The 25,691-nt window shown below is 29.7% G+C and overlaps 1 protein-coding gene across 1 annotated transcript; it reads right to left on the bottom strand.

Annotated features, from left to right (window-relative positions):
- Positions 1–676: 676 nt before the first annotated feature.
- LOC117921549 (protein TSS) lies at positions 677–13,520 on the bottom strand. The gene is made up of 23 exons (XM_034839460.1): positions 12,945–13,520; positions 12,782–12,843; positions 12,575–12,667; positions 12,379–12,451; positions 10,870–11,160; positions 10,706–10,770; positions 10,118–10,249; positions 9,965–10,006; positions 9,334–9,867; positions 8,813–8,967; positions 6,681–7,173; positions 6,381–6,443; positions 6,187–6,288; positions 5,638–5,955; positions 5,464–5,563; positions 5,227–5,321; positions 5,031–5,135; positions 4,430–4,563; positions 4,016–4,199; positions 3,788–3,919; positions 3,287–3,399; positions 3,117–3,198; positions 677–2,627 (listed from the first exon to the last, which is right to left on the bottom strand). Exons 1-23 carry the CDS (start codon positions 13,012–13,014, stop codon positions 951–953), a joined length of 5,115 nt encoding a protein of 1,704 aa, XP_034695351.1. The 5' UTR covers positions 13,015–13,520; the 3' UTR covers positions 677–950.
- Between the last annotated feature and the right edge of the window lie 12,171 nt (positions 13,521–25,691).

Here is a 25,691-nt window from a genome sequence, read left to right as displayed (position 1 = left end):
TTTTTACACGAAAATAATAAGAATATTTTTGTTCAAATGATGCCAAAAAAATGATAGTATGTCAAATTTATTTTCCATTCTAACCTAGGCAGAACAATTTCGAAAACAATTCTCAAAAAACGGATTTTAATAACAATTTTCAAAAATAAATTTATGATGTTTTTTATAATAAAAATGTCTATTTTGAGAATTTAGAATATTTCCATTCAATTTTTTGAGTTTTCAAATATTTTTTCCAAATAATTTTTATATATGATGTTTTATTTTCAATTATGTTCCATATTTATATAATAATTTTTAAAAACAATTTATTGAAAATAAGTAAAAACAACTTAAAAATAGTTAAATATGTTCTAAGAAAACATTCCATTTTCAAATAAATTCTTACAAACCTATTTTCTATCAAAAGATTATAAAATGTGTTATAGTTCCTAAACCGAATTAAGAATGTGTTTGACATTGATTTTAAAAAATATTTCTATTTTTTTTAACATTTTAATGATAAAAATGTTCGTATATTAAAAAAATTAAAAACATTTTTTAAAATTATTGTCCAACATAAGATATAACACCTTTCTCGTCAAGTTTTGATTGAACAAAAGTGAAATACCTCCCAAAAGGACGTGCATAACAAAACAAAACAAAACAAACAAAAACAAAGAGAAAAAGGAGGAAATTATTGAAAGAGGCAATTAGCCTTTCATTGATCAAACAAAATCTCTAAACAAGAGAAAACAACAATTTCTACATGGATTATTAGAACATCCGACGTGGGCTTCCCTACATGTAGAGTTCCAACTCTCATATGATACCTGCAACTTCCCTTCTATCATTTATTTCTCAACCATTTTTTACACTGTTGAAATGGGATCCAAAGATGCTTCTATCACACTACAACTGCTTGATGAACAAGATAACACCTCTCTCATTTTACTCATTTTCAGTTCTTGTCAGCGGACCGAAGCGCAGATTGATTGCTGATTGTACAGCCCATTTACTCCGTTTGTGAAATGTTGCCTATTTCTTCTCCGCTTTGTGACTACTGTAAATCCCTCACCATCACCGTTATTGTTCTTATTTACATCTGGTTTTGCCTGCTGACCGTCACTGGATTCAGAAACTAAGTTGGTCTTCCCCTCGTTCCCGTAAAGGATTTTTATAATTGCACTGTCGTTTGCAATGGCTTCTGAAGAACTTCCAGTGTATTCGTGCTTCTCATTGACTGCAGCCTCACTTGGAGGATCCAGGTTATGCTGGACTGACTTTACAATGAAGCTAAGCAGTATCTGCCTTGCCAGCTCCGACTTCTCCGAATCAGAGGTACTCTTTTTCCTTCCATCTTTGGCTTTATTGGTGGCCTTCTTATCAAGATTCTCCTCTTCTGTGGGAAGCTCTTTATTGGTTTCAACAAAAGAATCCGACTCAGGTGGAGCTTGTGAATCTGCATTTGCAGTTTTTGTTTGCCAAGCTCTTCTAGGAACAAACTCTGGTGCATGTGGGTTCATGATTCTTGAAGGCCCAAATCCGCTTCGTCCGATGACAGGGTTTTGGTATTTCAAATATCCATTTTTGATGCGGAAAGAGTTATTTGTTCGATAATAGAGGGGTGATCTTGGTCCACAAGGAACTCTTGCAGCAACAGGAGGGAGTTCCATAGGCTCAGCAAGCATGCCTTGGCTGGCTGTTACATCATAAACACTAGTGACAGCAGCTGAGCTTAGGGTGTGAATCAGAGAGTGTGCACCTGGATTGAACGGTGGAGCTGCAGCTGAAAGCTTACTCCCATTTGTTTCCATGGGCTTTTCCTGATCATCTGGAGAGGACACTTCTTCAGGTTCTGAGGCAGGTTTCTCCGACTCAGTTACACTTCCATCGGCACTACCTTTTGTGTCTTCATCATCTGGTACTGCTTCTGCTTCTTCTACTTCTACCATGACCTTGTCACTTTCTTCCCCCTTTGATGTCTCAAGAGTGTTAGACATCTGGATTTCAGTTTTCTCTTCAGTTTTTTCTTCCACCTTCTCCAGTAATGGTTTTAATATCGTACCTGGAGGCGCCACAGCAACTTCCTTGTAAGATACAGATTTTGAAGCCATGGCAGTGAGAGTTGCTGGTGCTGAGGAAATTTTGGAAACTGGAGTTTTCACCTGCGGTTTATTCAAATCCTCTCCAGAACATGGGCTAATAACCTTTCGTTGCTTCAATGGAGCTGAATGAGTTGAAACAGTTTTGGGGGTTGTTCTTTGGGCAGATGTATTGATTTCCCGTCTGTGGCTGTTCTCTCTAAAATTAGAGTACTCAGACCTGCTCACGTTTAGCTTAGCAAGCTCTGGCCTTCTCCTGGATATTCTCCGACTAGAAATGTTTCCAGAACGCCCCTTTGAATTGGCTTCTTGCCATCCCTCATCTGAGATTGTTTCTTGGATACTTTCAATTAATGTAACTGTCTGCTCGGTTCTAGTGTTACCATTGTCTGTTGGTTCTTTGGGAGGAACTGTGTCCAACTTCATTTCTTCAGTATTTTCTTCTACCACAGCTGTAGTTTTCTCTCTGTTATCATGAAGAACAATGTCCTTGGTCATTGCATCAGTCTGAGCTTGATGGAACTTATCACTAACATGCACCACCTGATAGAAACAGCACACAAAATCTTCAGCAATGCTCGCTAGAATGCATGATTAAGTTTCCATCAATCACATTTTCTTCAGTTTGGAAGTGTTAGCTAAGTTCAGGGTTTAACAATACTCTTAGTGGTATTTCAGAGTAAGTCAAAATAGGCTGGGAAGGCTTAAGGCTCTCTTGCTTCCGTACTAGCAAAACCTACAGTTCAAGCTTGCATTGGCTGAACTTTGTATTTCTACCAATTCTACTTGATTTTCATTATCTGATGACTTTTTGCACAAGAATCAACATAAAGACTTACAAGAGTTCAGAAATTGAACCATATCACACATATTCTGTAAAACCCACTGAATTTGTGGGTAGATATATAGGAAGATGGTTTGAGGAAAGGAGAATAAATGGGTTATCCCAACAGCACAAAAGCATTAGGACCAAATGCTACAGAATTTGGTCCAGATGAGTGAAAAAACAAAGAGAGTAAGATAAGTAACTACCTTTGCACGCCGCTGTTTTCTCTGGGCATCTCCCCCCTTTGAATCTTGATCTGGACTAATGTAATCAAGGAGATCTGATACACTGCAAAAAAAGGGTCAAAGGTTTTGGTGTTCCGAGAAATAGTTACACAGCATAAAAACCAAGTAATATGGGAATACCATATCAATACCTAAGGTGGCCTTTGCTTGCAATGGATGCATCTGGCTTTGGAGTTCCATTTCTTGCTGCTTCTTGCTGCTCTAAAGCTTTTGATTCAAAATATTCAAGCCATGCAGCAGCATCCTGCATGAGAACACACACGCCCGTCAATTGATGACTCCATTTTATGTATCTATAGTGACATTGTTTAGCTAAACATGCCCTTAGCTCAATTTGTCGCATAAAGGAAAATCAGCAACAATCTAACACATTTCAAAATACTTCTCACATGCGGTCAAGAAAGCTAGCAATCATAGGTGCCTAACCAGATGACGAGATCAGAAATGATTTTATAAGATAAACAACAATGCATGTGACATCATTTTATTGTGGTCAAGTAACTCAAGAAAAATGAAGCAATGGTCAATTTTTTACAGTACTCATAATTTAAGGGGCTATATTCTTTGCAATTAAAATATTATTTCAGAGACAAGGAACTGACTAAATGTCAAGATTAGGAAAATCTTGGTACCTGAGTACGGAGATCCTCTGGCCCAAGTTTTGCTTGGAGTATCTGAAGTGTAGTCTGCTCATGTTGCACACTGAGAGAATATGCTTCCATCAGAGACAGTGCTATGGCTATGGCATGATAGCTGGCAGCAGTCTGCAGGATGAGAAGTTCAAATACAAAATTTAGCTCCCAATACATCAAACTTACACTAAGAGAGAGAGTGAGAGAGGGATGGAGAGAGAGAAAAACCTGTATGTGATCCACTCCTAGTAATCTTTGATTGCACTTAAGTGCTTCATGCAAGTATCTGAGAGCAACATGAACATTTCCCATGCCCTCTTCCATCATAGCCACATTAATATATGTTGCAGCTGTGTTGGGGTGAGACAGTCCACATGTAAACTGAAGAAGATATAAAGCACGGTTGACATACCTGCCAATAATGCTTAGGGATGATCAAGCGATTCGATGAAAAGAAATATGATCAACACCATAAGATGCCATGCTAGGAGAATGAATGAGAATGCTCCAGAATAAAACAACAGATTCAGGAAAATGTTAGTTGGAATTGAACTTCACTCTTTTTAAGTAACTATTTACGAGAAACTTTAAAATGTTAAGTTTTGAAAGCTAGAACAGAAGGCCAGGCCACTTCTAGCTTACTTCAGAGCCAATTCAATGTGTTGGAGACGATAGTAAAAAACTGAAAGATCTCCATAGCTTTTCATTGTATCAGGATGGTCAAGCCCAAGTTCCCTCTCATTGATATCCAAAGCCTTCTGTTGATATATAGTTGCCTAGACAAGGAAGAAAATTTAAGTTTAGAGAATAAAGCAACTGGACCAGTCACTTGCAGACATACAACACAGAAAACCAACGAGACCAAGCAGCTGGAAAAGAAATTTCAAATGTGGGTGTATCAGTAGACACAATATTCATGAGTTGGAAGCATTTTAGAATGATCAACAAAAAGTACTGATTGCCTCAGCCTTTGAACATGCACAAGCTATTTTAGCCTTGAAAAGGAGTATTTGGTTTATTCTGAAGACAAGAAGTTGAACTTTCCTATTCTGTGATCCTTATTTTATAATGATTTCAATTTGATAGTTAGGTATTAATTTGAATTTTCATTACCCTATATCCCATCACACTCTTTTCAATAGATTATTTTAACTGTTAAGACAAATATCTCTGCTTCAAGGAATAATCTCAACTCAGATTCTTGAAACTAAAGTTCATGTGCCACCAAGAAAGATTGTATTACCTGATTAAAATCCCCAGTGTGGTAAAGAACAACTGCTAGAAGACTGTAAGCACTTGCAGTGGTTCGATGATATGGACCACATACAGCTATCATCTTTGCCAGTGCCTTCAAGTGAGAGGAATACAATAAAAAGGATCCATGAATTTCTATTTAGACAAAGAATTCACATTTAATACATATTGAATGATTTTGGTACCTTTGTTCCATAGTTAACAGCATCCTCTAGCTTTCCTTTATCAAGCGCAATCTTCGATGACTCCAATAAAGTCCGACCATCTGCAGAAGAGCACCCTACATGCTGTACATAATTTAAACATCCAGGTTGATTTGAAGCTATTAATAGCTGGCTTACCAAGAAGGAAATCAACTCAACACCAAAATTCTCAGGAAGGGCAGGGACGGAGGAACGGAGGGAGGGTGAGAGAATGGATTCCTACATGCTTACACACAGGAACCATGCTGATAATGTCATGTTTCCTGAAGGGGTTTGGGCATTCCATGTCATAATCTCTTGGAATCAACTCCAACCCAACCTGCCAAAATAATTTTTAGTAAAATAATGTATTGAATAAGATAAATAGCTAGAAGCAGTCAAGAGGCATCATACCTTTTGGCAAAGTCCTCGAAGAATTGAGAACTTCCTCAAGTGTTTAAACTCATCTTTTAGTGTCCAACCGAATCTTCTGGTAAGAAAAGTTTTTAACCACTGTAATTTGACAACATTTTCATGTCTCGAGTTTTGGTCACTGTCTTCCATGGTGCAGCATCCCAGCAAGAAATTTAAGGATGATGCTATTGCTGCAGGCAAATCTGCAACATTCTCAACAGAACGAACAACTGCTTTGAGTACATGCTTGAATGCTCGAGTAACCATCTCATGAATACAGAGTGACTGTATGTGAGGAAGTTTCTCAGCAAGTTCCACCTGGTTTATCAAGAGTGATTAGAATCAAACAATAAATTCTTGACTTTCATATATAAATAACTAAAAGCCTTTACAGAAGTGAAGTATATGATGAGTTAACAAACACTACAAGTTGCACCAAAAAATTAGATTTCCAGAGGAAAATTCCTGATTAAGACAACTTGTCCTGTTAATTTAGCTTCAGATAGCAAAAGGATAGGTTTTTTATATAGAGAGGAATTGGTTTCTAACCACACGACCCAAAGAGCGCATCTGTAGTCCTCTTAAATGCATAAAATCCGTTAGCGTGCGGCCATCAACAGGAGAAAGCTCAAGTGATCCAAAGTCCGTCACCTAAACAAATAAGATATGGCATCCATAAAAAGCAGCACATAAGACTCCTAGTTTTTTATCTAATACAAATGACAGTATAAAAAGAATCTTACCAGCTTTGGTAAAGCGATTTCATCATAATACTTGTGTGCCATCTCAATAAGTTTGTCGGCAGACTGTTTCAAGAAGCAAACTTAAAACAATTAGTATCTTGAAAAGCACTCCCACAACTACCCATAATCATAATCACATTAAGAATCCAATGCTATCTAGTGAATGATGCATCCCTAAAATTATCTTGTAATAAAAGTTAATTTGTATACTAACCTATTGAAATTCTTTTCTCAGTTCTATTAATCAATAATATTAGTCAATGAAAAGTTTTTGGTTATTGAAAAGAGTGTCCAAGAAACCTTTAGATGAAGACCAGTTCCCGTTTCTTTCAAACGCAAGTAGGCTTCCTTGCTAACTAATTTCTTCAATTCAGCCTCACTGTTGGACTCCCCTCCATCTATTCCACCATTTATGCTGCTGGGCCGAGAATCATTTCCTTCCTTAACATCTGTGCCATTCATAGTCAGTTTCTTTTCCCTCTTCTTCAACAGTTTAAATCGCTTCCCAAGACCTTTGACAGCAAGTTCAGTCCCATTTTCATCCTTGCGGTCTTTAGAACTGTTATCAGCTGGAGTTTCCTGTTTCTGTAGATGCTGCACCCAACAAGATCCGAGTTCCCATCTGATAGACCTTTCAGAAACAGCAGGCTCCTCTTCTAACTTAGCCAAGCTCTGTTCAATTACACTCCGGATCAGACATCTAGAAGTTTCTTGATCATCCACAGTGGCCTGAGGTGAGTGACATCCTCCAGTGGATTCAGCACTACATGACTTGTGAAGCAGAACCCGTAAACTGTATAAGATTAAAACCTAATGAGTCCATGGAGATGCTAAAAGAAACTAAAAGCAAGCATACATCTGAATCCTACATGCTACAATATGTTAGGAAGTGTCCCAAATTCCTAATTAGTATAGATTCCTTTTTTGTAAAGAATACTTCTAGGTTGATATATTATTGTAATATTAGACTTCCTTGTAGAATAAGGAAGGTTGTTAGAAATATCTCTATATATATTCTAGGTCATGAGGGGAAAAAGTTATGAGATGGAGATGGGCCTGTAGAGACTATACAAGGTGGATAGAGATGTGAGGAAGAACGGGAGGTACCCGGTGGAGCGAGAGGGCTCGTAGTAAGGTATGGATATAAGGAGTGGGGAAACATGGGATGTTTCGAGAACCCAATAGTTGTATTTGGTTCTGTCCTCTGTAATATTCTCTATTGTATAGTGGAATCATTATCTTTCATCCGTGGACGTAGGCATGGTTGGCCGAACCACGTTAAAACCTCGTATACCATATATGTGATTGTTTTATCTTTGTGTTCTTGAACTACTATCGTTGGCATCAAAGCTTTCGCTGGCACTACAACTGGTATCAGAGCTTGGGTTGAAGATTTCTGGAAGAGTAAAAGATCACAAAGCACACAAGATGAAAATAAAAGGAATTTTCACTGAAAGTGGAGTCGATTGCTCTTTCGTGGTGATATGATACAAAAAGGTTTGTGTCATGGAGAGATTGAAGATTAACTTCATAGAATTTGGTCCAAGGTGGAGATTGTTAGGAAGTGTCCCAAATTCCTAATTAGTATAGATTCCTTTTTTGTAAAGAATATTATATAGAATATTTCTAGGTTGATATATTATTGTAATACTAGACTTCCTTATAGAATAAGGAAGGTTGTTAGAAATATCTCTATAAATATTCTAGGTCATGAGGGAAAAAAGTTATGAGATGGAGATGGGTCTGTAGAAACTATACAAGGTGGATAGAGATGTGAGGAAGAACGGGAGGTACCCGGTGGAGCGAGAGGGCTCGTAGTAAGGTATGGATACAATAAGTGGGGAAACATGGGATGTTTCGAGAACCCAATAGTTGTATTTGGTTCTATCCTCTGTAATATTCTCTATTGTATAGTGGAATCATTATCTCTCATCCGTGGACGTAGGCATGGTTGGCCAAACCACGTTAAAACCTCGTGTACCGTATATGTGATTGTTTTATCTTTGTGTTCTTGAACTAATATTGTTGGCATCAAAGCTTTCGCTGGCACTACAACTCAATAAAACAAGGACAATGCGGTGCAGATAAAATTAAATGCATGATAACATGAAGGGTGAGTCTTCATCCTCTTAACAGGGGAAGAAGAACTAACTCGATTTCCAAACATGCCATTAGAGGAGAGGTATCTCCAAAATGGACTTGTGTTTTGCTTCTTCATTTTACTAATCAAATATATGATTGGAAGATCAGCGGATTACAAATTTTCTTCAAAATATTTCACACTAAAAGCCCATGGTTCAGAGATTTTTATCTCAGTGGAACAGCAGCAACACCCCTCTCTACAAACTACAGAGTGCTTATACCATCTACAGAATCACATAATATGTATGAGTTCTGTTTTGGGTGCAAAATGCTAGATTACAGATTCAAACCTGTTAACATTGAGAGAATTGGCTCCCCCATCTGGTTGATCATCAATTTCAATATCTTGAGCCATGAGTTTTCCCTTCTGCACATCACCAGCAACTTGTACAGTTGCAGTGTATCCACAGTGTCTTACAATGACAACACCCAATGAGGAAGTATCCTGCAAAAAGCTTCCTATGTTGTTCAGTCATATTTATGACAGAGATCGTAAATCTATGCCTCTAGAAAATCCGGTCTACAGCACGGAACAAATATCTATCAAAATAACCTTTTAAAGATAGCTAAAAAAGCAATGATGCTTACTGCAACAGAATGTAGGGCAATCAAGAGGCTAAATCTTAATAAAAGAAGCAAGCTGAAATGGGAAGCCAAGTAAACCTACTAAACTTTAAAAACAGGATCCCTAGTTGTAATGAAATTGGAACCTACTAAACTTTCAAAACAGTTTTCCCGATTGTAGTGACATTTTTTCCTATCAAATAAAGAAACAGAACCTTGGAGCTAGCAGAGGTAGAATGTTACTTACATGAACAACTACACTTTCATCTGCAGTCACACCTTTAAGTAAATTCCTTTGAGCAATTTCTTTAGCAGACATGCCAGGTGAGTAACTGCCATTAACTTTCCCTTCAGACTTCGACCTTGCATCTGCTGAATCCCACTTTACTGTAATACACAAGTCCCCCACATGATCCTTGTGCATGATTGAGCCTGAAGAACAGTTTGATGTGTCTTTTGAATTCACATTAGAATCCATGACATGGCGAATTGATGAAACAGCTTTAACGATAGAAACATCAACAAATAGATTATGAAGCAAAAAAGCCTTCCTGTCTCGGACCACCCTCTCCTCCTCAGTTTTGCAAGGAAGACTAGCCAATATTGCAAAATCCGTTGCCCATGGCCGAAGATCATGTTTACCATTTCTTCCCTGGCCCCCACCATTGCCTCCCCAACTCTCATCCTCTGATGGTAGGGATGGGAAACTTGAAGGATTTTCAGCAATAGATGGAGGGACCAGCCATGTGTTTGCACGAAATCCATATGGAAGATTACCAAACTGGAAGAAGAAAATGATACAGCAAGAACTTAGAGATTTGTAGTTCCAACAGAACTAATTTACACTAGAAAAAAATTTTGTCAATAAAGAATATTACCTTATTGTGTTCTACAAAAGCTTTCATTAAGGATTCATATGCCTGAATTTATCACAGGATCACACAAATTAGTTACACCGCAGAAATGCAAGTATGCGTATGAAATTAGAGTATCTCAAAGCAGTATATAAAGGAAAAGCTCGAAGCACCCACATTGGCAAAAGCTCGGCTGAGCTGTTGCAGAAGATCCACCAGGGAGTGGCTTTGTAAAAATTGCTTTCCCCTGGTGCAGAACCCTTTCACTGAAGCAGCCACTTGTATTAGCTTGCCGTTGCAGATCTTAACCTGTATGCATTAACAATTACTAAACACTACAAAATATCGTTTAAGGAAAGAAGTAAAATGAACTGATAATGAAGAAAAAAATTAGTACTACTGATCTATGCTGCCATTATGCTGGTGATCAACATGCCTTATGAGTCCTATGTGGAATTGGGAAGAAAACCAATTATCTTGATTTCTTGATTTTGGAAGAAAACCGATTTCCATGATAAAAAAATAACAAAAATTAGGAAAATATTGATGTATCTTAAAGCTTCTGCAATAAAAAGAAACCATAATAAAGATTAGGAAAAAATATCTTGAAACTTTTGATTTTCTGTCTAAAAAAGAGAAAATTGGAAATTTTATCATGTTCTACAAAATTTGCGTAAAATGCTAAAAATTCATTACTAAATTAAAATTGATTATGAGCAAAGTTTTGTGAAATTTTACACATGGACACAAAGGGGAGAAAAGCACCTGAATCTCAAAATAGTCACTCTCTTGCTTCTCTCCTCCATCTTTCCTGTCGCTTCTTCTCAAATCTGCAAACACAATTCCAAATCACAGAACCCCATTAACACCATACACACCCCATTTCCATGACCAACAAAAAACCAAACCAAAAACAGAGCAAAACCCACTTAGAATAGGGGGAGAGAGGTGAGACAAAGCAAAGAACTCATAGAAATCAGAGAGTTTTGGGTTGGGGTGAATGGCAGCCATGTCATATCTCTCTGAGATAGAAGGCTCCACCGCAGACCCGCTTCTGAGCTCGCCATCCAGGTTCTGGTTCCAGGTCTTCCTGCTCCGAGCTTCTGTGGCTGCAGGTGGTGATCTGGTGTTCCTGGGTTTGCTGAAGAAGGTGGTGCATGCAACTATGTCCATGAGCCTACGCACATGTGCTACTGCATGGGCTTCCTCTGTATAGTCCTCTGAAAGATGATGGCATTTGTGTAGATAATTAATAATTCTTGGACATCAATGTCATTTTCATTTCAATTATCAGAGAGTTATTTTTTCAAAATACAATAAATTTTCATAACAGCATATAATGTTAAACATTGAGAGAAAAGATTAGATTAAACATCAAGATTGAAAATGAGATTGAATTTGATCTTAGTAGTACTATGAGTTTGTTTTTTAAAAGAAAAAAAACAATGAGCATAACCAACATAAATTTAAGAAATTAAATCAACTTTTGGAAAAGTAGGTATGAGCAGTAAGTCAGAGTTTGAAGCTTACAACAAACAACTAACCTTTTGTCCATTCAACTTATGCATTCACTGTTCACAAATTTATTTTCATGGAAAAAGATTTGGAATTCACTTTCCCTCTCAGATTCTTATTCTCTTTTTTTTTTCCCTATTTGATAGTAAAACAACAATAACAATATGCAGCTTTCATGGATTTTGTTACTCTGATTCTGGTTTTTAAAATATCTTTACCAGTATTGGTAAGCACCAAAAAAATGAATAAATAAACTATTCAAAAGATTCCAAACTATTGTTGTTTCATGTCTTATGTGTGTGCATCAATAAATGAATTTTATTAGGTCAGCTATAAAAGAAAACCATCCTCCAACTCCATTATATTAAAAAATAAATGAAAAATAATAATAATTATTATTATTATTATTTAATCATATTATAAACTTGATGTTAGGGTATAAATTAAAAAAAAAAAAAAAAGTCTTCACGATGATATGATCTCTGAATTTTGAATTTTTAACTTCTCCAAAATTGCATCATCTCTGACTCTCCTTTTGATTTCAAGGTACAACAATATTTCAGAATAGTGGAGGCTACCAACCTAACTATTTTCCACTTAGTCAATCAATTATTCAATAAATAAAATACAAAAGGGTATGGTATTTTTATTACTCAAATAACGTGTTTCTTCCTCAAAAAAATTATTGGCACTTCTTTTAAGAATAAAAATAATTTAGGGTTTGTGGAAATCAGGAATACATAAAACAATTAATGCTTATTTTTATATGAAAAAAAAATATATTAAAATGGAATAAAAAAAGCATTTCTCATGGAATCAATAAGGAGATGCTTGGAAGTAGCATTTCCAATGAACATGGAGAGGCCCACACAGTGGTGAATACTGGCCTACTGGTGTATAAAACTATGGAAAGTGTGACCCACCTTCAACCATCCTCAGCAAGCATGGCTTCAGAGATATAACCTCTACTTTATCATTCAATCTCTGTCCCTTAACCTGATTACACAAAATTAATTTTGTTGATTAAATTAATAATAAATGTAAAAAAAAGGGGGGGTGGTTGGGAGGGGAATTGTGTTTTTAGTTCAACAAATTTGGGAAGAAAATTTTGAAGCTTGCCTCATGAGATAAAGAATAGTTGGTGAGATGACATGTTTCCACATTGACAGCTAGCAGCTTTTTCACATCAAGTATTTTATCAGTGGAGATGCCCTTCAGAGAGAAACACATTAATCACATATTAATTTTAGCGAAATGTGAAGAATGATAATTTTCTTTTCCTTTTTTTTTTTTTAGATTTAAAAAAAATATGTATCATCAAATTACCTTGAGTATGACTTGTGATTCATATGGGGTGATGACAGTTATGTCAAGAGCACTGGGCACAACTGCAAAGCAAAAATAGTTTAAGCAAAATTACCCAAAAGGGAAATCAGAAGAAAGGCCTTTAAACCTGAGATTTCTTTATGCACTATGTGGGAATTCTTACCTTTGTCCTCCTTCTTCTTCTTCTCTGTTTTACCCTTATTTCCTTTGCCTCTACCTGACCTTGGAGCCATTTTGATTATGTTTTTTCGACTATGAAATGGCTATATTTGGAGAAAAAACTGAATACCCAGTTCAAAAAAACATTGCAGAATGTTGAAACAAAGCAGCTAAATGGAGAAAAACCACTGGTACATGGCCACTGATTGAAGCAAAATGGTGAGCATGCACAGGGTGAGATAAAACGGAAAGGGCTTGAAATGGCAGTACTTGGAGAGAAATCAGTGGTGAACCAAGCAAAGGGGGGAAACAGAAAATGAAAGAGAAGAGAAGAGAAGAGAAGAGAAAAGAGAAAAGAAAGAAAAGGAGCTGGGAAGTGAAGAAACACGTACAGAGAGCCGAGGAGAAGTAGATAGGATAAGGGTGGGGGGTTTGGGGGGTTTACCCAATTGCGGATTTGTAGCAAATCCTGACCTCTCCTTGCTGCTCACCTGATTACACATACACTCTCTCTCTTCTCTCTCCCTACATGACATGGGACATGTGATGTGGGTGTTTAAGCGTGAGAGAGAGTTTAGAGAGAGAGAGAGAGAGAGAGAGAGAGAGAGAGAGAGAGGGAGAGGGAGAGAGGACAAATGACAGGAGAGAGTGGGGGCGAATGAGAAAATAGGGGACTGTTTGGTGACAAGTGGCGGAGTAATGAGCATGGCCGAGGCTTTTTGTTTTATCACGTGTTGGCACCCCTAGATTTGCCCACCACTTCGTTGGTGTTTCTTAGAATGCTAATTTGGAACTTTTGAACATCCTTTTTTTTCACTTATTTTATTTCTCTTTTTCCTTTTTTTCCCCAATCCTCCCAACCTTGTCACATTTTTCATGGCCACATGTGCTTGTATTTTTACCTACTAGCATCAAAATCTCTGCTGTTTATCAAAAAAAAAAAAAAAAATCCAAAAGAATTAGGCTCCAAAATTTTGGAATTGTGACTTAAGATACAAAAATGAATCCTTAAATCCTCTCCCTTTTTCTTTCTTTCTATCACTTTATTTCCTAATTTTTATTTACTCACTTTAACTTCAAGGAAGATACATTAAACGCTACTTTAATTATCTTTCGATTATTTGATTACAAAAACATATTTATGAATATAACTTTGAACGATTGAGCTATTGAATTTGAATCGTAATACCACACTAATGATTCCTTTTAAATAATATTTTCATTAAGGTTATGTTCGATTGTCCAAAAAAAAATTTAAGAAGTGTAAAGAAAAAAATAAATTTAAAGTCGGTAACTTATTTTTATATGTTATTTTAAATTCATTTCATATTTTAACTTTTTTAATATAAAAATAAATAATTTAAATATATATAAATTACTAATTAATTTTAATCATATCTTATTTTCTTTTGTATTTTCCATAAGATAACCAAATATGAAAAAATTATATTTCTTAATATTTTTTTTTTTTTCAGAAACCAAACATAACCTAAAGTTTATTAAAATTTCAAAATTATTTGTATAAGATAGAATACGTTAAACTTAACATGTAGAAGCATACCATAAACTTAACTGTTAAAAAGGTAATAAAATTTGACTTTTTACACAATCTATCAGTTTGGAAATCTTTTTAAAAGACTAATCATCTTAGATTTGGGATATAAATATTTTTCAAAAATACTTCCATTATTGTGTAAATGCATCAAATTTGAAATTAATTTGATATAATAGGCACATATCAAATTTGGAAGGAAGAAACTCCCCAAAATTTTGTAATATTTAAAAAAAAATGGGCAAATTTTTAAGTAGTGGGTGGCACAAGGGGAATCTAGAAAGCACTATTGCATAGCAATAAATTATTTATTCTTATTATAGTAAATTGATTTGGTGAAGAAACTAATAGTTATGTTATAATTAGTATTTTAGTTCATCTCAACGATCTCAACAATCCCAAGTTCTAAACTTCTAGCAAATTAAGAAAGTGCTCAAAAAAAAAATAGGAGCTTGAAAATTTTGAAACCCTTTACTTCAAATCAAATCAAAATTGACTAAGACGCAATAAAAAATTTAGTTGATTTTAAACAAATCATTTTTCTTTTAAATAAAAAGATTTTTTTTTTAATTGGATGGATCTAAATATTTTCTAGAATTCCATCCTTCTTACAAGGTTATGGTATGTGACAGATGGCTAAATCTATAATTTAGGAAAGTGTCAAATCTTTTCTTTTTCAAGAAATTATATTATGGTTGAGTATTTGTTATTTAATTAAAAAATAAAAGATTAATGATTCTTCTAATATATTTTCTATTTTTTGTTTTTAAAAAATTAACTTCTTTATAAAAATAAAAATAAATAAAAACTTACAAGAAAAGTATATACTTAACTTATATCCTTAAAAAAGTACTTTTAAAATAATTAATTTTTTTTAATATATTGATTTTTAATTATTTTTTAACATGTATTATTTTTTCACCTTAAGCCTCGTAGAATTATTGTATTTTATATAAACGTTACTATTATTTTCTGTTTTTAAAAATATAAAATAATATTAACTTCTATATAGAATATAACAATTTTACTAATTTAATTTTAAAATTTTAAAAACTTGAGGTAATTAAAATTTTTTAATATCGCAATTTTGTATATAATTTTAAAATGTAAGTAAATCTTAAAGGGTTTTTTTTATTTTATAAATAAAAAAAAAACTATTATTTTCTATTTTGGAAAACAAAAAAAATAAAAATAAAAAATCCAAACAGCATTAAAATTTTAAGATAATACTAAAAAATATTTTATAATAAATTAAATAAATATTAAAGGTATATTTTTAAAAATATAAAATAATATTAACTTCTATATAGAATAGAGCAATTTTACTAATTTAATTTAAAATTTTTAAAATCTTGAAGTAATTAAATTTTTTTAATATCTCAATTTTTATATAATTTTAAAATTTAAGTAAGTCTTAAAGGGTTTTTGTATTTTATAAATAAATAAAAAAACTATTATTTTCTATTTTGGAAAAAAAAACAAGAAAAATATCCAAACAGGGTTAAAATTTTAAGATAATACTAAAAAAATATTTTATAATAAATTAAATAAATATTAAAGGTATATTTCAATAAAATTTTCTATTTTTAAAAATAGAAAATAATATTAACTTTTATATAGAATATAGCAATTTTATTAATTTAATTTTAAAATTTTTTAAACTTGAGGTAATTAAATTTTTTTAATATCCCAATTTTTTATATAATTTTAAAATGTAAGTAAGTCTTAAAGGGTTTTTGTATTTTATAAATAAATAAATAAAACTATTATTTTCTATTTTGGAAAACAAAAAAATAAATAAGAAATCCAAACAATGTAAAATTTTAAGATAATACTAAATATTATTTTATAATGAATGAAATAAATATTAAAGGAAAATAAATTATGTTCCTCTCAATTTGGATCTTCATGTTATTTTATTAAAAAATATTTATAAATCAATTGATTCTTAAAACAATATTCATGGTATGTAATTTTAAAAAATAATAAAAATTAAGAATATTCCACTGTTTTTATGTTGTATAATTCTTGTTTCAAAATCAAATATTCAACATGAGCACATTAAAAGATAGCAAATCAAAAACAGAAACATCCAACTGCCTCCTCATACCCAAATATAATTTGGGTTGTTGAAGAAATTAATACTATGAAATGGACATTTAATTACTATAATTAATACAATATTAATTAATAAAAGAAAATAATAACAAGAAAAAATATATTTTAAAGCAATTAAAATAAAATAAGCATCTTCTTCTATCACAATAAATTTGCTTTAATGTAGAAATGAATATTGTTGGAACGACGATCGTTGGGTGAATTTGAACATCCTCCGATGATTGGATTTGGATTTTGACATAGGAACATTTGAGGGTGACTTGCAAGACAAGAAAGATCCAAGGTTCTTCATAATCCAAATTAAAATGACATTACTTTAAAGTATTTGTATTTTATAGGATTAAACTCTTTTTTATTTTCATTACTTTTTAAATCAAAGAAGTGGTGTTCTACTTCTTATTTGGATTGGCTTTAAGAGATTGAAAGCTTATTTTAAGTTCAATAAAGTTTTTATTTTTATTTGAATAATTTGTTTAAAAAACTTATTGCTTAAAAATTAAATCGTTGAAATGATAATTAGTCTTTTTCTTTCTTTTCTGTAAGGATTTAATTTAATATAGCAGTCCTTGAAATTATCTTTTGGATGATTTGAAATAACTTTTTATTATTAACTTTAATTAAGAATTTAAAATCAAAGTAATAATTTAAAATCAAGTACAAATTGAAAATTTTCAAATAATATTAAAATATAGCTTCTATTATAAGAACTCATGTCCAATTGCAGATATTGTTCACTCTAGATCAAAAGGGATTTTCACGACTTTAAAACATGTCAATAGGATTAAGAGGAGTTTATATTTATATAGTATTAGAAATTTTCTCCCCTATCCAATATGAGGTATCACATCTATAATAAACAATATTTTCTTAACTTTCATGTTAAAGTTGTTTTCATTTGTTTTCTTGTAGATGTTTTAAAAATTAATTATACAAAACTGTAAAATAATTAAAAATAAAGCATTAAACATAAATATTACTTTTATAATATATTTAAAAATATTAAAATCAAGTTAAACACATTTTGGGTTTTTAATTAAACTTTTATTTTATAAAACATCATACAACATAACAGTTTTCAAAAACTATTATCAAAAACTATTTTTAAGAATTATTTTATAAAATAATTACCAAACAAACCTTACCTATTTTCAATGAACTCTAAATCACCCTAATTTTACAAATTATTTTATTTTATTTTCCATCTTTTTTTTATTTCAAATGGTACAAAAGTAAAATAAAGAATTAGCTAAAAAAAAGAAGGAAATTTCAATTACTTTATGTTTTTAAAAAATAAAAATTTCACATCTTATACAAAAAGTAGATACTTATGTTTTTAAAAACTTTTTTTTTTAATTTTTAAAATTTTAAGAAATAAAATGAGTTTACTTCCTCAAATTTTGAAAACTATATTTCAAGAGAGCATAAGACAAGTCTCAATTTTTTGTATAATAGTCTTATATTCTAAGAACAATTTTTTTGTCTTTTTTTCATTTTTGAGATGCAATTGAGATTTTTTTATTTTTTATTTTTTATTTTTTATTTTTTATTATATTTTTGTGACAGGCAATAGAATGGTATTTGAACACAAATTGATAATAGAAACAAGTGGTGTTTTCACATTTCAATTTTGCTTGCCTACATGGTACTCATGTTGCTTGCCCACATGGAACTCATGGTACATTAGCTTCTATGAATTTGTCACAAGAAACCTACTCTATGATCCAACTATTCTCATTTTCAAATCTCCCTAGTCAATTTCAATAATTAATCCCTAAAATATCCCTTGCTCCAACCCCTAAAATCAAGCCATACTTGTACCTATCATGTTAACACAATTTGTAATCTACCATAAAAATAAAAATGACATTAAAAGTATCACTCAACAATTGTAATTGCGTGATGCAATTAGAAAATGCTTTGCCTAAGAAACAGTAACTTAGCCCCATGTGTTTCGTGGATTATGATCATGACTTGAATAAGATGTCTTGATTTTGACTTACCTATGGAGTGATTTGAGGGTGGATACTTCTTGTACACAAGAATTAGTTTTATGATTTAAATTTCGGTGGAACATTAATAAAAATATGAAGAAGAAAAAAAAAACCTATAATATATGCTTTCATAATTTAAATTATTGATGGTATTAAATTCTATGATACCTTTGAGGATGTCAATTTTTGAGCTTTGACCCAAAATAGTATATTTAAAAAGAAAATCCAAAAACTAAACTTGTTTCCAAAATAATGTCCAATCTAATGCTTTTGTGCCACATAAACTGTCATGTCATAAAACCGTAATTGGTACTGTTTTGACTTTTTTAAAAAATTGTCAAAGCCGTAGTCACCAACTACGGCTTTAACTTTATATATATTTATATATAATTTTAGTTTTTTAAATAAAAATAGTATATTATTTTGATTTTAAATATACTTATTTCATTATTTTAAAAATAATAATTTATGAAATTAAATATATTTTTAATTTGATATAAAAATATATTTTAAAATTTTATTAAAACAATTGGCACTATATTTAATATAAATATAATTAGTTGATTAAAATTAAATATAAATAAAATATAATAAATTATATTTATTTAAAATAAATAAATTATAAATGCCTATTTAGAAAAAATATATATATAAATTATTATATTAATTAATCAGTTTTTGTATATTGTATGTAAGTGGTATATAATATCACACACACACACACACACATATATATATATATATATATATATATATATATATATAAAAGTTTAATTTAAGTTTAAAATTGATCACATTTTTATTTAAATATATAAATAAATTTTATTAAAACAATTGACACTATATTTAATATAAATATAATTACTTAATTAAAATAAAATATAATAAATTATAAATGCCTATTTAAAATAAATAAATAAATAATATAAATTATTATATTAATTAATAATTTTTTTATATATTATATGTAAGTAGTATATAATATCACACACACACATAAGTTTAAAATTTATCACATTTTTATTTAAATATATAAATAAATTATTATCATATCGATATGATATTGTGAACTTAAATTAAGATATGATAAATTTTAAATTTAATTGAACTTATATACCACTTACATATAGTATATAAAAAATTATTAATTAATATAATAATTTATATTATTTGTATTTTTAATAGGCTTTCATAATTTATTATATTTTATTTATATTTAAATATAATTAACTAAATATATTTATATTAAATATAGTGCATATTATTTTAATAAAATTAAAAAATATATTTTTATATCAAATTAAAAATATCAATTATTTAATTTCATATATTATTATTTTTTAAATAATGAAATAAGTATATTTAAAATCAAAATAATATAATATTTTATTTAAAAAATTAAAGTTATATATAAATATATATAAAGTTAAAACCGCAGTTGGTGACTACGACTTTGACCATTTTTTAAAAAAGTCAAAACAGTAATCACCAACTACGGCTTTAAACTTAAAGTTAAAACCGTGGTTGGTGACTACGGTTTCTAACTATTTAAGAAAAATAAAACCGTAGTTACCAACTACGGTTTTATGACATAGCAGCTTATATGGCACAAACGGACTAGATTGGACATTATTTTGGAAACAAGTTTAGTTTTTGGAATATTTTTTTAAAATGTACTATTTTGAGTCAAAGATCTCAATTTTTTTAGAATTTGAATTATGAAATATTTGAAAATCAATTAGGACAATTGAATTTTCAAAAACTAAATTTAATTTTTAAACTTCGTACTATTGATAAACTAAGAGTCTGATTGGTGGAATTTTTAAAAATAGAAAATAATTTTTAAAAATTTATAATATTGTTTGATTATTGCACTTTATTTCCAGTTTTTATAGATAAAGTAAAATAGATAATAACTTTTAAAAAACAAGTAATAATTGTTTTTATATACTTTAAAAAAAAAACATATACTCTATTATTTATCTTTTATATAAAATTATTATTATTATTAAACAAGTTTATTAAAGTTCGTTTGACCATGTGTTTCTTAAATTTGCTTTTAAAAATTAAATTTTATTTCTTAACTTAAAAACAGTTTTTAAAAACAAATTTAAGAAAATATGACCCAACTATCCCTAAATATATGATGTCTTTTATGTATTTTTTAATGACCCTTCAAAATATTTTATATCAAATTCAAAAAAAGTGACCAACAAAAATGAAATGAGGAAAAAAAAAAACTTTATTTTAAAAAGCAACCAAATATTATCATGAGAGTGAATAGTGATAAAATAAAAAGTTTAACGTACTCTTTTATCACAACTTGCTCGACAACAATCCTAAACTCCTTTGTTATTATCGACTTGCTTCGAGGTAAATTCTACATGTTGCCGAACACACGAATGACATGTATTATGCCGACAAATTTGAATATTTTTATTATCATATTTAAAAAATCATTCTCGTAAAAAATACTAAACTCATCATTTTTGTAAGAATTTTGTTCCACTCACATTCTTGAAAAGACACCCCTCATGTAATAATACTAAATGCCACGTGTCACTTCAAAATAACATTAATTTATAATTTTTTTCCTTCTATATTAGAAGTTGAGCCACCTGTCCTATTTTTGATCGTGAGCTTGCATGATCATAAGTCATAGTCACCAAAAAGAAACAAAAGAGGAGTTAATTCATGATGGCTAATGGACCATGAAATCACTAAATTTGTACCATTCTACCACTATTATTATTTTGTGAACTATGTTATAATAATGTGGAACGTTGAATATACAAATTATTTTGTAAATCCAAGTCTATGATTTCATTCTTGTTTTCATAGATATGTCCAATGATCCATGGGCAAATGGTTGTGCGATACATTGGGGTGAGCTTTTGAGTATTGGTTGAATCAATTTTTGGACCCTACATATTAATATTTGTTTATTATGATAAAAATTATAAGATATGTTATTTTATGTGTGGAATAATTATTATACACTTGCTTCGACCTAAAAATGCTACGTTATTTTTTCTCAAAGTTCTAATTAATGTTATATGCCATTTCAATTTTCTAATTTTTATGATTTCAAAAGCAATGCTTCGCTTGTTGAGTAGAAAAAGATTTAACGGTATTACTTAAAATCAAATTAAAAGTCACACCTTCATAAATGGGTCAATTTTCCAAGTCAAAAATATTTTTTAAATTAAAAGTAATTTTTAAAACCATTAGCAAATAAATTCTTAATCTATTTAGATTATAATATATATATATACCCAAACTGATGCTAATAACATAACTTTGAAAAAAAAATTTGACTCGAAAATCCTTAAAAATTAACAGAGATTTTGAATAGTGTTTCTAATCTTTTAATTGACTTGATTTTTTTTTCTCTAAAAAGTATTTTATTGACCTAAAAAAGTGATTATAGGAAGTATCATTAAGAGGTGACACTTAAAAAACTTTATCTTTCAAATATTAAAAATATTAAAAATATTTTTTAAAATTACTGTTAAACATACTCGTGTTTAATAAAATTTAAGAAATATTTTTAATATTTTGAAAAATCACTTATAATATTAAAAAATCACTTGTAGTATTTTTTTGAATGAACACTTTATAAGTGATTCTTCTAAAAACACTTCTTAAGAAAACATTTTCACTAAAAACACTTCGAATAAAATTACTATTGAACATGTTCTAAAAGTTGTTTGACAGTGTTTTTAATATAAATATTTTATCTAAAAATGTTTTTGGAAGAATCACCTACAACTTCAAAAATCACTTATGATTTTTCAGATTTTTAAAAATAGTTCATAAAATTTGCTAAACACTTTATATTTTTTAATTAAAAATATTTTTTTAAATTACTATAATAATAATTTTCACAATATAATATTGATATAGTAAAGTTTTTTTAAACATGAAGACTCTATTTGAATTTATAGCTCAAAGTCTTTTTAAGCTTTAATAAAAACTTCTGTTTTTGATCTAATAATTTTGTTTTTATTTATTTTTTACTTAAAAAAGAGTTTAAACTAACTGAAAAATATTTCAAAAAGCATTATTATATTTTATATTTTTCAAAATAGAAAAAAAAATTAATTACCAAATGTTTTTTTGTTATGGACTACAGAAAACTATTCTAAAAAATAGTGTTAACAAACTATAAGAGTTTGTTTGGTAACCGTTTTAAAAAATAATTTTGAAAAATAATTTTTGAGAATAATTTTTAAAAATTATTATTTGATTTTTGTATAACAAAAAGGTTGTCTGAAAACTTAAAATGTTTTTAATATTTTTAAATATAATATTTATATCTAATGTTTTATTTTTAATTATTTTATATATGTATATAATTATTTTTTAAAATAACCCCTCCGAAAATATATGAATACCGAAAACATTTTATTTTTTATTTTTAATAAGAGAAAATAATTTTTTATTATCAAATATTCAAACATGTTTTTTGTGTTTTTTTTATTTTGAAGAATAGAAAACTATTGTAAAACACCGTCCCAAATAGGCCCTAATTTCTATTTCTTTAAAAAATTTCACATACTTGTATAATCACAATTTGCTATTCATACTATTCTTAAAAGAGCTCTTCCCCAAAGTTAACAGCTTTATCAAACAGGGCACGAGTCTGTGAACCCATCAAGCAACATAAGAATCTCTTTCACCAATACAAACAAGAAACTTTAAACAGGAGAACGAAGAATCTACCTGGGCCTCCCAGATTTTGTGCCCTCTACAAAACGACAAAAAACCTGTTTGGCTGGCTAGAAAAAGAAACACAATTATTCAAAAACTGCACCCAAATAATGGAGAGCAGCACTCTGAACATTTTTTAATCATTTTAATTAAGTCATATCACGTTTCAAAAAATAATAAAATAAAGAAAAAGAAAATTTTAATTATAAAAAATTATATAATATATATTACTAAATAAAAAGTGGTCACTACTCACAACCATAGGTGACCCCATGGAGACGTAGAAGACAGTTGTGAACAATGGCCAGGATTGGAAAGGTGTGACAGCTGCATACAGCATTTGATTTCATGTCACATATATATTTTGTTTTTTTGGCGAGTCAAACCCCTCCGACCACTTGTACGGCCCCAATTCAAGGATGGCTAGCGAATATAAAATTGGGGTTAGAAATGTAAATTCCAGGAACAAAATAAGTGTGTTACATCACGTGTAAATGAGGATGCATATCATGAATATTATTTTATATTTTATTTGAACATTTTTTATTTAAATAATTAAAATTTTAGATTTAATATTAAAATTATAAAAAAATTGGACTAGTAAAATAAATCAAAATTATTTAATTTAATATAAAGTTAAAATGATTTAATTTAATAGTAATTAAAAGATATCAATTGTACTATATCTATATAATGAAAAAGTGAAAAAAAAAAAAAGAGTAAAAAAGGAAGCCATGTGTTGCACAATGGAGGCTTCCCTTGTGAATAGTAGGTGAAGTTTCAACTTTCATGGCTAAAATTATTTAATTTAATATTAGTAAATAAAAGATATAAATTTCAATATATATCCAATTAAAAAGTTAAAAGAAAAGGAGAGAAAAAAAAGCCATGTGTCACATTATGGAGGTTTTCCCCGTGAGTAGTATGTGATGTTTTACCTTTTTACAAATTATATATATAATTGAATTTTATCACAATCAAATCTGCATCCAATCGTGTTTATAAGATTAAGAGGAGCTTATACATAAATAACGTCAATTATAAATTTTCTTTCATATCCAACGCAATCACCTCTCGTGTAGACGTAACATGTTCGTTGTATTATATGAAATTGTTAAATCAAACATATAGATATTTGTAACGAAGTCAACAAACTTTCACATAAGAATTAAAGATCAATTGTAATACCATTCTGTTATAGTCTCACTCTCTACCCAATATTGTCGGGTTCAAGTCTACTGTGGCGCACACACAACCCACCAGTTGGTCTCGGTTTTACTTTTTTTATTAGACCTACTCTTCTCAATAAAAAATCTCAATAACATGTTATGAAAGTTCTTCATATATGACTATTTCTCATTCATTATTTGAATAATGTGAAACACTGCAATTAATATTAAGTATATAATTTGGATTTTGTAACTTTTTACTTAATTGTTATTTGTTATATCACACGTAAAGTCTCGAATTCCCTTTTGTATTTCAATTTAAGTTTTCATATTGATCCCATTTAAATATACTCTTATCTCATTTCTTTAAATCCTTATTGGATGGTCCAAATTTCATCATATAATTTTCAACAAAAAAATCTAAGTGCAATACATATCAATTTAACACCTTAATTCTTTTTTTCCAATTTAAAATCTTTAAAAATACCTAGCTAGCCATATAATTGAAATTGAAACTTTTGTACAAACACAATACTTAAAATCCAAATTAATAAAGATTTCTACGTAAAAAGTAGAAATTTTTATACAAAAGGTATAGAATTATATTATATCCTTTAAAATTACTTTCAAAAGTTTTAAAATTTAAAGAAGTAAATTTTTTTTTAGTACCTCAAATGTTTAAATTTTTTTTAAAATCCTTATTATTATTTTTATTAATATAAACCTTTACAAATTCTTACATCTTACATAAAAATAATAATAATTTTCTATTTGAAAAAACAGAAAACAAGAAATATATTCAAACTGACTCTTAATAATTTCAATCTCAAAAAATTTTATATTCATGCAATCACTTTTACCACTATTAATATACAATACAAATTAATTGAATTTTTTTATTACATTTTGATTATTTTTTCTACTTTTAATATTTTTTTAATTAAAAAAGACCAACTTTTTGCAAGTCTTACCATATGATTCTTATAAAATTTAAGAGAAAATATAAGCCAAATAAATTGAAAAGAAAAGGTAGAAGTAAAAGAAGAAAAAAAATTATTAAGTTTTTAATTAATTTTAATTATATTTGATTTTTTATTTTATTTTATATTTTTCATAATAAATCAAACATGGGACAGATGTTACAAATTTTATCTCTAGATACGAAATTTTGATTTCATTTATCAAGCCCTATATTTTTAGGAAATCTC

Source organism: Vitis riparia, chromosome 9 (genome assembly GCF_004353265.1).
Source record: "Vitis riparia cultivar Riparia Gloire de Montpellier isolate 1030 chromosome 9, EGFV_Vit.rip_1.0, whole genome shotgun sequence".
Lineage (NCBI taxonomy): Eukaryota > Viridiplantae > Streptophyta > Magnoliopsida > Vitales > Vitaceae > Vitis > Vitis riparia.
This window is presented reverse-complemented; position numbering and strand designations above follow the sequence as displayed.